The 13197-nt window shown below is 39.8% G+C and overlaps 1 protein-coding gene across 1 annotated transcript in view; it reads right to left on the bottom strand.

Moving 5' to 3' along the window:
- Window positions 1-13197, bottom strand: part of si:dkeyp-72e1.9 (syntaxin-binding protein 4) — a gene marked incomplete at its 5' end in the record, with an annotated part of 25692 nt that overhangs the window by 3844 nt on the left and 8651 nt on the right. The window contains 6 exon segments of the mRNA XM_014033352.1: window positions 1488-1685; window positions 1820-1885; window positions 4725-4817; window positions 5006-5133; window positions 7114-7210; window positions 12463-12551. Coding sequence (XP_013888806.1) covers window positions 1488-1685; window positions 1820-1885; window positions 4725-4817; window positions 5006-5133; window positions 7114-7210; window positions 12463-12551 — 671 coding nt within the window.

Here is a 13197-nt window from a genome sequence, read left to right as displayed (position 1 = left end):
ATCCATCCATCCATCCATCCATCCATCCATCCATCCATCCATCCATCCATCCATCCATCCATCCATCCATCCATCCATCCATCACTTGTTCCAGTCAGAGTCCCAGGGCAGCAGCTTGAACAGGGATGCCCAGACCTCTCTTTCCCTAACCACCTTCTCCAGCTCTTCTGGGAGAATTCCAAGGTGTTCCCAGACAGCTGAGAGACATAGTATCTCCAATGTGTCCTGGGTCTTCCCAGGGGTCTCCTCCCAGTTGGACATAACTGAAGCACCTCCCTAGGGAGGCGTCCAGGGAGCATTCTTACAGATACCTGAATCACCTCATCTAACTCCTCTCAATGTGGAGGATCAGTGGTTCAACTCAGAGTCTCTTCTAGATAACTGAACTCACACCCTTTCGTTAAGGGAGACTCCAGCTACACTGCAGAGAATACTCATTTCGACTGCCTGTGTCCATGATCTCATTCATTTGGTCACTATCTAAGTTTGTGACTATAGGTGAGGGTAGGAATGTAGAATGATTAGTAACCAGACAGCTTTGCCTTACAGCTTAGCTTTCCCTTTATCACTACAGACCGGTATAAAGTCTGCAATACTGTACTGTAGAAGCTGCACTGGTRCGTCTATTAATCCCAAACTACATTTTCCCCTCACTTGTAACCAAAATCCAAAAACACTTGGAACTCRTCCACTTGAAGCAGAACCTCACCCCCAACCTGGAAAGAGCAACKCATCCTTTTGCCATCAAGGACCATGGACTCAGATTTGGAGATGCAGATCCTCATCCCAGTCACTTCACACTTGACTGTGAACCACTCCAGTGAGCGCTGACAATCACAACACAATAACACCAACAGGACTGCCTCATCTGCAAATAGCAGTGGAGGAATCCTGAGGCCATGAAACTGGACTCATGATATAAAATATGATGTAAAACTCAAAAAAGTTGATTTTACATGATATAGCCCCTTTAAATTTCAATTAATGCATAATTTATGTTGGTTTATAGTTTGAAATCTTCATATTAATATTGTAGTGTTACACAGCAGCATTAATAGCCAATTTAATTTAATTTGCCCAATTTATGTTGTTAGTCTACATTATTACATTTAAAATTATAATTTCAGTTCAAACAGAACAGCCTATTGTCAACATAATTATGGAGTGTGATTTATTTTCAACTCGAAATATCTTCAAACTAATGAAATATAAAGTTATCATTGAAGAAAATCCATCGATAACAGCAGACTGGCTGCTCGTAAAATATACGACAGGTCTGTTCCACTCCTGAATTTTGTTTATATCTGAAGGAAATCTTACAATACAAGAAAATTGGTGAATCCACAAGTTCTCCTAAATCACTCGTACGCACAACTTAAGAACAAATCRACTCYTATGAACGGTTCTTGCATGAGGCTCTATGACTCTTAATTCTAAAAGGAAAAAGATGGAAAACCTGAGATTTTAGCTAGCTGTTTTTGCCTCACCTTGGTGCCATCTGCTCCATGTGCCTGCCTCTTCCCAGCCAGCTGGTTCTTCAGATCTCTTATCTCAGCCTCAAGCAGTTGGATAACCTCCTCATAGTCCTGCTCAGCACCGCTGGTTTGCCTCTGCACTGCCTCTGCCTCAGCTGCCTGCAGGCGGTTCTTTAGTCGGGTGTTCTCCTCCACAGTCAAACAGGCTTTCTGGGATAAAACATGATAATGGGCGACAATAAGTTACTTTATCATGGGATGGATTACAGGCAGCTTGCTGTAAATAACACTCACTGACAAGTGAGACACTGTTTGATCTAATGGAAAAATGCCTGGACTCTCACCTCTGATGTCTTCTGCAGCTCCTCTTCAAGGGTTTTCTTGCTGTGCTCCATGTCCTTAAGCATCACCTGCAAAGAGAGACAGTAGAAAAAGCCATAGGTTTGTTGTTTCATAAGACCATTTAATTATAAAGCACCAATTTACAACATACTGTAAGTCATGTCAGGGCACTATACACAAACAAACAAACAAATAAATAAATAAATAAATAAATAAATAAATAAATAAATAAATAAATTCAAGTGATGAATCCAGTTGCAATTTCAATTACAGTTAATTCAAATATTAATACCTATTATATTATCTACTAATACAACACATTGACGTTGACTTGAGGTGACTTGAGTGGTTGAGAGGTTAGGGGAGTTATCCTCCAATGAGAGAGTTGGTGGTTRAATTCCACCACTTTCAGTCACATGCCAAAGTGTCCCTGGGCAAGACACTGAATCCCCACTGCCAAGTGCCTTTAAGGGCAAAGGGACAGTGAAAGGCATGAAGACCCTTCAGAACAACCAGGCTTACCCAGAAGCATTTGGTAAATTTGGAGACAAATAGGATGTAGATGATTCARTCTTCTGTGTGTGAGAAAACTTCAAAATGGGGTCGCTGTGGGGCAGTGATACCCAACTGTTTTGTCTGAGTGGACCCTAGGGTATGTGAAAATACCACAGAAGTTCAGTAATTTGGGAGGTGGGGGATGGTGACCCACCCTAGCCCACGGACTACCTCTGATGTGTGTCATCAGTYAATTAATGTGATTTAAAGCACTGACTACTGTGTTTAGTAGATARATACTTTTAAAATATAGATACTTATGAAGACTTAGAGTTTAAATTATGTAACATAGATAGTATGATTGATACAAATTTATTTCCCATAATCAAAGATTGGGCCTCTTGCAAGAACGGTTCATACGCACAGATTTGTTCTTAAATTGTGCGTACGAGTGATTTAGGAGAACTTGTGGCATTCACCAATGTTTTCGTATTCTAAGATTTTTTTCAGATACGAACAAAATTCACGTGTGGTCCAGACCTGTCGTATATTTTACGAGCAGTCAGTCTGCTGTTATCCAGACTGGTTTTCTTCACTAATAACTTTATATTTTGTTAGTTTGAAGATATTTTGAATTGAAAATAAATCACAATCCATAATTATGTTGACAATAGGCTATTCTGCTTGAATTAGAGTTATAATTTTAAATGTAATAATTTAGACTAACAATATAAATTGTCCGTCTGTTTTCTGCCGCTTATCTGGGATCAGGTCACGGAGGCAGCAGCAGAGAGACCCCGCTCTCCCCAGTGACACCCTCCATGTCCTGGGGGACCTCAAGACGTTCCCAGGCCAGAGGGGATACATAATCCCTCCAGCGAGTCCTGGATTTTCTCCAAAGTGTCAGACATATTTTGAAAATATTTTAAAATGCTTATTTCAGACCAACATCTGAGACCACCTGCGACCGCGCGGCGCGGGGGTGGTGGTGGTGGGGGGTACGGTGCACAACGGTGTGGCTTCTGAATAAATGAAAATGATTTAACACAGTTGTTTATACTTTTTGCAGCTCTTTTTATTCCACAGCTGACCTGCTAAAAATGACAGATTTTCTTTTCTGGATCTCTGACAGACGGACTTCAATCTCTGAACTCTTAAAGTTCTTCTTTTAAGTTTTCGCTGTCATTTTTATGAATGGACACTTCCTTGTATCTGAGGCAGGAAACATAGCCTTATATGGTGTTTTTGGGGTGGTAATTATGCTAATCTCCTCTCTCGTGCACGAGCAGCTGGAAACGAACAGGTGGAATTTACGCAGCTCATTTACACACTTTTCCTGAAGATAGAAGAGTTTGTTGAATCTGACGTGACATGTTCGTACYAACCCTTRGTACGAACAAAAGTAAGAGAAATTTAGGATAAGAATACGAACATGTTCCTGCATGAGGCCCAMTGATTTTTCCCYTGAAAAACACATAAACAGGATGTGCACTCTGATGCAGCGGCTGATCACTTTTTGGCAGAGCATCACTTTATGGCACAACACCGGCCCTGTTTACATGTTTGCAGGTCCACTCCACAGCTGTACGCTGACTAGAGTGGAGGAGTCAGAGAAGGAGTTTGAGGGATTGTGGCACCGCCTAACAAGAGCGTGCTGCATAACTTCAGGGCCAAGCAAGACAGTAATTCTATGAGCTCAATCACTATCAGCCCCATCAGTCCCTGGTAGTTCCACAAAGCATCATATTATCCTCTGGGCTTTTTACCAAATTATTTAAATGTTTAGTAATCTTTGTGTATGACCAKAAATTGTCAGGAACATAAAGACTACCACCACCCGGCTGAGGGATGGTTTTTTTCCCAGTAGCTGTGAAATCCATCCGTCCATCCACTTTCCCTCTGCCCCCTACAGACACACTGGACCACCAGCATACACACTGAATGGGTTAACTACTCCTGCTACATGTCTTCACCGCTATTTGTTGCTTTACACTTAATTATTACTTAATTTAATTAATTATTATAATCTCTTAATTATTAATGTGCAATAACTACTAAGTACAATATTGGGAACAAGTATAAATGGGCATTTAATTAAAAAAATATTTTTTTTACTTTTACTTTTTATACTTTTTACTACTACTTTCTTTTTGTCACAGAGTGCACAGAAATTGTGTTATTTTCTWGTAACATAATGACAAAAACTTACCTCTTAATCAAGAAACAGAAATAACTTTGGAAATAACTGACCAAAAAGAGGAAAAAGCTGAATCTGATTCAGTATCTAAAACTAATGTAAATACAGTGTATGTAAAGCCCTGGTTTCAACTGATACTATTATATGAGAAAAGGCTTAAGAGGGTAAATAACCATAATGTTTTTACTGTCTTATCACAGAAGCTGTGTGCTTACCTTGAGCTGCTTCATCTGGGTCTGCAGCTGTTTCACCTCTGTTTGAAACTGCTCCATCTCCTCACTGCTGTAGCTGCATTCTGAGTCATATGTCTGCAGACATWCCCATAGGCACACAGATCAACGGACGCTTTGTTGTTTGCACATTTGCTTAAATTAAGAGTCATTTTGTGCATTCTAGTCATTTTTATCCTTCCGTTTGTTTCTATGTATTTTTTGRATTTTGTATYTTTTTTTGTGTGTAGTTTAGCAGCCAAATACTGGATGTAAGAGAAGCTTACAGGTGAGTGAAAGGCTGATGTGTCCATAAGACTGGCTGCTTCATGATAGGAGAAAGTAAAGGGGTCCGCGCCCAAACCCAGACTCTCCAYTTCCTGCTGAAATGTGTTTCGGGAAGCTTCCTCAAAATCTGAGAACAAACGGAAAAGCACAAACAAACAAATGAACTCTGAATTGTTTATTTATTGGGCGGTGAAGGAGTGCTCAGGGTAACTTTTCCAAATACACTGGACAAGCTTAGAACCCACAGATGGCTATATTTAAATGAGATTTTGATGAGCTTTCCTTAGATCTGAAATAGTTCTTCTGATTGTGTGTCTGCATCAGTGGAGATTATAGGAGCTAAAGGATGCGGAGGAACTTGCATGATTTAGATAAGCAACCTTTATTGTTGAAATATTTGCAAATCATTTTATAATTGGGCGGCCGTAGTGGTCTCTGGCATCAGATGGTTTTGGAGAAGGAGATGGAAGTGGAGACATGCTAGCTGCAATGCTACACATCCAGACAAATGTCCCTCCTTGCCTTTCGGGGCCTCCGTAAGTATTGGATGAAAGAGGAAAGGAAAAGGAAGAAGAGATGAGGAAGCACTGTGGGAGAGGGATTGTGAAACAGGAAAGAAATGGGAAGAAGGGTATTGTGGGACAAACAGATGTAAATTGAAGGGGATCTTGGGATAAAAAAGTGTTTAAGGATAMCTGGGTTGGCACAATGTGGGATAAGTAAGCAGGTAAAGTTGAGAAAAGAGGATAAACTATGAGCGATAGGTCAGATGACSAAGGAGAAGTTGTTGGCTGATGATGAGGATGTAGAAGCAGAAACTAGGAGTTGTGGYCCTGTAACAAGTTGGATCTGAGATGATTTGTGCAGAAATTGTAGGACTTGAAGTTATGGGATGTGGATGCATGTAATTCTGGTGACACATAATTGCGATGGCTAAGTAGCGGGTAAGCTCTCTGAGATGATGTCATCATAAAGCTGCTGTTACTGAGTTTGTGATTAGAGTTTGTGGAAACAGAATTTTGCGCAAAGAACCATCAATAATGAAAAATAATAATATATCAAAACCTTTATAATTATATAGAGGCACTCGTCAGGGGGATCATATTTCTTCTGTTATTTTTGCCCTGGCTCTAGAACCTCTAGAACCTATATATGTCTACATTCTTATATATTACCAATAACCCATCAGGGAATTCCCCACAAATTCTTATCACATGCTGATGATGTAGTTTAACTGATTTCAAAACCAAAGACCTCAATAGTACCTCTGAATTTGGTGCCTCCTCAGGATATRAGATTAATTGGACAAAACCTGAAATTATGCCTCTCTTGGATGGAGTAAATATGGCCTATTTACAAACAAGCCCATTTAGATTAGCAATTACATCTGAGTATCTTAGTGTTGTAGTCACACARAAGCTGTCACAACTTTTAAACCAAAGTTGGGACAAAAAAGATTAATCAATGGGAGAAAAATATTGCGTTTTGAACCATAATGGTTGGGCGAATTAATGTTKTTAAAACAGATACTCAACATGTGTTTGTCTCACAGGATATACTGTAAGCATTGTACCCCAAAGGTTAGTTTGATGCCTTCAGGACATTTCAACACTAATCACACTKCAAAAATATAGCATTTTGTTCTGGTTCCAGAAAATATCTTGTGGAAACACCATGCTCATTCACACCAATATTTGTTTAAAATCAGAAGTTTGTGTAAAATGTATGATACTGGACTGTCATAGGAAGACTGGATTACTGAAAAAGACATATTCTGACACAACAAAGACGTAAACTCCATACAAGCCTCAGATGAGATTCTTGTTGAAAGTCAGCCAGCCTTTTTATTTATATATGAACGTGTATAGACAGATAATTCAGCTTGGGACTATAGAGATGCTCCTCTTTCACTGGCAGCCTGGACAGAGGCACCTCATGCTGCTGTACACAAGTGTCACAACCAGTAAGCAGCATGCAGCCATCACACAGAACCTGGGATTTGACAGCATCTCAACARAGATATTTCCTATTGCTGCTGATGAAACAGGAAGCATGTGTGACTTGCTGTATGTGTGTAGGTGTGTGTTTGTCAGTGCACGTGCCACACCTCCATARGCCACAGTGCCTTGTGGATCTGGGGCGAGACTCTGCCTCAGCTTCTTCCTTTTTTCTTCGCTGACGTCCAAGCCAAGGAAGGACAGGGCCTGAGACAGATGTACCAAAATAATCAGAGACAAAGACACACATGCATGGAGATATATATATTTTTTTATCTCATAAATCTGTAAAACTTAGCTCAAAAGTGTTCATCCCTTTGTAATCTTTCTATGTTGTTGCTTTTAAAAAATCTGTTCCTGCATTGAGTCGCTTCAGGTCMGTCTCCATGATCTGGGTCCATCTAACGTCAAACTTTTGTTCATTCTTCTTGACCAAACCGCTGCAGCTCCTTCAGGTTACACTGGTGCTGACAGCAGMACAAAAATAGGGTCTAAGCAAATAATAATTGAATGGGGGTTTAACAGAGGGGCAGAAATAGAAAGGTGTGTAAGACTACAACTCTGTTTCCTGGACTGGACCCAGGGTTGACAATAACTTGGATGACTAACAAAATCGTCCACATTCCTGTGAAAAGACGTCCGTAGAATGAAACAACCATCTGTTCCCTGACTTCCACTCATCTTTCCAGAAACTGTCCTGTCCGACTGATTCTCTGGAAATCCTTTAGATAAGCTGTTATCTGGAGAGTTTCCACACACACAGCATATTAAATCTACACAGAGTGTCCTTCAGTCTRGTTTACACTTTTTAAAAACTCAAAGAAAAAAGATACAGACAGAGGAAATATGTGTATTTTTTAATGGAAAATCTTGTGAAATGTGTTGAAAAAGAATGGATGAAATTTGTGCCCATTTTATCTAATAGGAAATTAGACAAATGGTTTTAACAAAGTTTTGTATGACCCCCCCCCCCCCCACTCACAAAGCGGGGGTCATATTGTTTTCATACTGTTTGTCTAATTAAAAAAAAATTTCAGTGATCTTTGGTAAATCGTAGCAAGGAAACGGCTGCACCGATCAACATGAAGTTTGGTAGGAACATAGATGAGTCCGACCTACACTGTGCCAATGGCTTACGATAGAACCCATATTTGAGGTGGGGGCTCCATGGGTGTCTGGACCAGTGACGGCTGGTCAATAGGGGGCGCAGGTTCGCGCCCCCCTCTATTTTTGGTACACAAAATAAAATAAAAATAAAATAAGATAACCAAAAATATGTTATAAATGGTCAGACAAAAAAGTGTATATGTTTTCTAATAAGCAAAATAAATAATTTATAGTTATTGGTGTGTAAACTTCCATTTTACTCATGAGCGTTTTTGTGCGAGTCACTTCCAGGTCACGCTGTTTTCGCCGCCCCAGATTCCCATACACAACTCGTGAAGATTTTGGTCGTGTGCAGTAAGTCCTCATTGCAAAAGAATAGGGTGGCCTGGGTTCGCAGCTGACCTGCGAACACACACTGGTAGTGGGTGGGTCCACCTGTGTCGACGACTCGACATCATAAGGCTGCAGCCGGCAGGGCAATACGAGGCGGATTTTGGAGAACAAACGAGAAATGAAGGAGAAAACAACACTGTAAGTCCCCAATATCTAAACTTTTTCTAAGCAGAATATTTGAGGAGAAACTAAAAGTGAAGTAGTTTGGACTGAATAAGCCGGACATAATAAAAATTGAGCCAGAACYTGGTGTAGTTAGATTGTGTTGGTGTTCCCTTTATTTTTGAGCAGCATAAGGTGAACACAACTTAATACAATATAAAGATATTTTTATGTTGTTTCTGTTTAGTTTTGTTTTTTGTAAATTACTGTTTGAATTTATTCTTGAAAAGGGGCAGATAGAAGATATTTTCTTCTTTCTGCTGCCTTTCATTTTATTTACATTTTTTCTTCTGTTGTGCATAGTTTCTTTTGTTTTAAAAAATGAATACATTTTTAAAATAAAAATATAATTAATAGTTTACCATAGAGGTGCAACAATTTGTTGCTATTAAAATAACATTAATTGTTCTCTATATATTAATTATATATTAGAAAGCTCTCTTGTAGCCATCTTCACATTGAATTAAATTTGTGCATTTTTTGTTTTAGGTTTGTGACATCATCTTGAGACATTCACAAAGTATCTGATCAGAGCTGCAGGCAGCCAAGTTCCTGCAGGATCACTGACAATTTTCTGAAGCAGCTCRGAAGACCATGGAGGCTCACCCAGTGCTGAACAGGACCAAGAAGTCTGATCTAGTTCAGGAGCTGTAGTGGTGAAGTGTCTCTGTACCAGTTCTTCATGAAGAGCAATCTGCACCTTCAGAGACTTTGACTCTGCTGAAGATTCTCATCACATCTCCTCTGACCACAGCTGAATCTGAGAGGAGCTTCTCAACACTGAAGCGAATCCAGACTTTCCTCAGGTTCAACATCACATCTCACTGCACTGACCATGCTCTATAAGAATCTGGTTAAAACATCCCTGACTTTAACCAGAGTCATGAAGAAATTTGATTCTCAGTTACAGAAAAGCAAACTTGATGTACAAAAAATAAAACACTACATGGCATTTAATACTGTTTTATTATTTTCATTTGTTTAATAAATACACCGTTGTGATACAACTTAGTACATGTTTGATTGCTTTTGGAGACGAACCTATTTTGGAGTTGTTCAACACAGGAGCTTCAGATTTCTTGTTGTTTAGCTCTAATGAGATCTTTGGAAACTCTGAATGTTTTCAACCTGCTTTACAGACACTGAGAACAATAATAAGTCTCTATTTTTCAAAGAGTTCAAGCTGTAAAAATATCATTTTATTCATTTATATTTTGATTTTTTTTAACCCATTACAAGAGCCCTCATAGGTATGTCAACCCAAAATCTCTTTCTGTTTGTTTTGCAAAACATCATCCAACAGATAAAGAACTGCGCCTATATTTAATGTTTAACYTGTCTTTAGAGGCTGCAGGGCAGGAGATAGGGACAGACAGGGTGGAAAGCGAATGTGCTGATAGGGTAAAAATAATGCAAATGAAAAGCACAAGCGTGACATGGATAGCAGAGACGATGGAGATCAGTAGTTGGATGAAGATAAATCTGTGTGGAAGAGCTGAGAAACTGCTACGACTGTGAAAATGAGTTAATAGCACCAAGATAAATCCTAAGTCTGTTATCATTTTTATGTATTTCTTCAAAAAGCAGATTTTTCAAAGGTTAAAAATAAAGTTAGGATAATGGAATGGCTTGCAAATGAAAAGTGGGGAAGAAAAATTGATGTTTTTAAGGAAATAATGTTAAAAATAAACAATAAAGACCAAAAACCAAAATAATAACCAAGTGGGATAATGACTGGCATCACTCAATTTATTAGTTCTTTATTAGCAATACCAGCAATTGTTGGGTATCAGCAGCTATTAATTTAAGGTTCAAATGCAGGAACATTTGGGAAGTACTGATTTCTGAATGGATCGAGGAGGGTGGGGTGGATGACACAAGCAGAACAAATCAGAGCCGGGCCGGGGGCGGGTCAAATGACCGGGCTCTTTATACCAAATTATAAAGCTCATGATAACATCATTTTATACAACATACACGTGCCTGCAACAGCAGGGCTTACAAGCTTCAGCTCCACAGAGCGACTATGTCATTTTGAAGTCCATCAAATGGACATAACAAACCGAAAACTATTAAAACATTCAGCTATAAAACAACACAAATTCAAAACAGTTCTGCACCACGGATAGTGGTTGCGTCATTTTGACACCAGCTTTATCTATTTCAGCTCAGAGCCTGTTCCCTATCAGTAGCTAAAGTTCAATAAAACTGGCACTYCTCTGTTCTTCTTTGATCTCTTATTCTCTATGAACAACATGAGTCCACTTAGTTTGCCCCTTTTCCACTAGTTAGTGTAGTGTCTGTATAGTTCGGTACGGTTCCAAGCCATTTCCATTAGGCCAGATTCATGGAACCGGCCCTTTTTTAGTACCTACTTCATTGTGATTACAAGCGGTCCCAGTCGACACCAAAATGCGACATCAGAACACTGTTAGTCACTGATTGGCTAGGGGGTGGAGTCACTGGTTGRGTCTGAGCTGCCTTTACAACAACTCGAGTCACCATTTTTTCCAATTGTAGCAGTTGACATTAGTCGTGTTTCCATCCAATTTTAATTTGAATTTTTAGCAATTTTTTTAAATTTCAGAACTTATTTGGCAAATGTGTTTCCATCTCTCATTTTGCGCATTAAATTAAAAAAAAAAAAAAACACCTCCACCCAAAACACACCCACTGGAACCAGACTGTAACATCAATGGAAAAGCACCTGAAGTCTGTCCCACTGTGCTCCTCAAGTGCAGCATGTCAGGTTGTACGGATTGTCTGTAATTTCTTTCCTTATTTTGCAGGTATCTGCCAGATTTTTTTAAGTTTTATAGATTAAAAAAATGTAGTTTCAAATCTATTTAACATTTCAGAGCCTGTAGGATGTTAAAAAACAGTAAATATCAAACAACCATCTTCCAGCCCGCTCTTCCACTATAAGTTCACCCCTCATTTCTTCCTGCTCTGCCCTGCCACAGGTGTTGAAATATCCGTGGCTGACAGTCCGCCTGTACACCCCCCACGCATGTGATTAATACAGATTTGTTTTTGCTAAAATTATGGCTTTTGAGGCTTGTTGTACAGGTAAATGATCAAAGGGGTTGACGTGTATACAAGCGGTGAGTTTTAACTTAGAGAATGAGCGCTCAGAGGTTGCAACGGTGACTGGAAGAGTGAAAAACAAAAGGAGAGCTGTGTGAATCTCACTGAATAAGTTATTGCTGGATGGAAGCATTTTTTACCAGAGCCGCAAACATTTTCGTTTATCTGGTCCCTGGAAGAGGTTCTAACCTAAATCAAAGCAGACCGGGCTCTTCTATCTCGCCTCAGGTGTGGTAGAGGGTGGGCTTCCCGCTGCCTCCGAACTGGTTTGGTCTCGTCCGGTCCAGTGCGAGGAGCTCGGAGAAGAATAGATGTCCTAGATGTCTTCCACTATTCTCCTCACATGGTCAAAATGAACAGTGCTTCCTAAAGGTTACCACATAAACTACACAGTTTTCATACACTTAGTGGGTGTGAAATTTATGGCTACATGTGTTGTTTTGCCTATTGTGTGCGTGATTTTTGTATTTGTGTGTGTAGAGTTCTGAGAACATGAAACGTGCTTTCAGAAAACATGTGTAGCAAAACTAAATAGAAACATCGTATAGGGGATGAATACTTATGCGAGCCTCTGTAGTTCACTTCTTGTTCTGTTCTTCACTGCTGATCAGAACAACCCATGAAATCCTATAGTCTTAGCTACATGTTTTCTGGTCATCAGTATTTCAGCAGTAGACCATTAACTGTCCTGAGAAGATGTGAACACTCACCAAGTCTAACTTATCAGATTTGAGGCGTATGTAGGGGTCCAGCGTTATCCTTGGTTTTGCTCTTGTTGGCGACCTCTGGCTGTGAGAACCTAAAAAAAGATAAAACACAGAATACAAACAGAAAAATGAGAGGAACATTAAAAGTTGTGAACAAAGCAAACTTTATGTACATGTACCGTAGTTGATTGCAGCAAACGACAAAGTAGTAATTAGTATTAAAGGAGCAATATCATGTAAAATCAACTTTTTTAGTTTTATATCATGTTATAATGTTATACTCTCATAAAAAACATGCCCAAAGCCTTGTTGTGACTCATTCATGCATGTTTGAGAAATCCTGCAGCGTTTTTAGGAAGCCATGCTGAGGAGCAAAACGACAGGTGGGGACCAGAAACGCCCCTGGGACGTGTCTTTAAGCTGAACTTCCTCATGGCAGAGCGCACCCCCTCCCCGACTCCCTCCATACCCCGCCCATGACCCCTGCAGGCTCTCCGGTGAAAGTGAAAGTGAAACCTAACTGTCTGCTGAGCTCTCAACATTGGTTCTCACTCAGTGAAGCTTTTCTCAGATTAAAAATACCTTTGAGGAAATGTATTTTCAGATGCCAAGTAAAGTAAACTGCATCATGGCAGTCCCCCAACCCCTCGCGAATGCAGACCCTCCGCACTGAAATGGGCAAAACAGAAGCAGAAGGAGGTTCTTAAAGAGACAGAGGCCAATTTCAAGGCATTTAGA

Source organism: Austrofundulus limnaeus, unplaced genomic scaffold (genome assembly GCF_001266775.1).
Source record: "Austrofundulus limnaeus strain Quisiro unplaced genomic scaffold, Austrofundulus_limnaeus-1.0 Scaffold1705, whole genome shotgun sequence".
In the NCBI taxonomy this organism is placed as follows: domain Eukaryota; kingdom Metazoa; phylum Chordata; class Actinopteri; order Cyprinodontiformes; family Rivulidae; genus Austrofundulus; species Austrofundulus limnaeus.
This window is presented reverse-complemented; position numbering and strand designations above follow the sequence as displayed.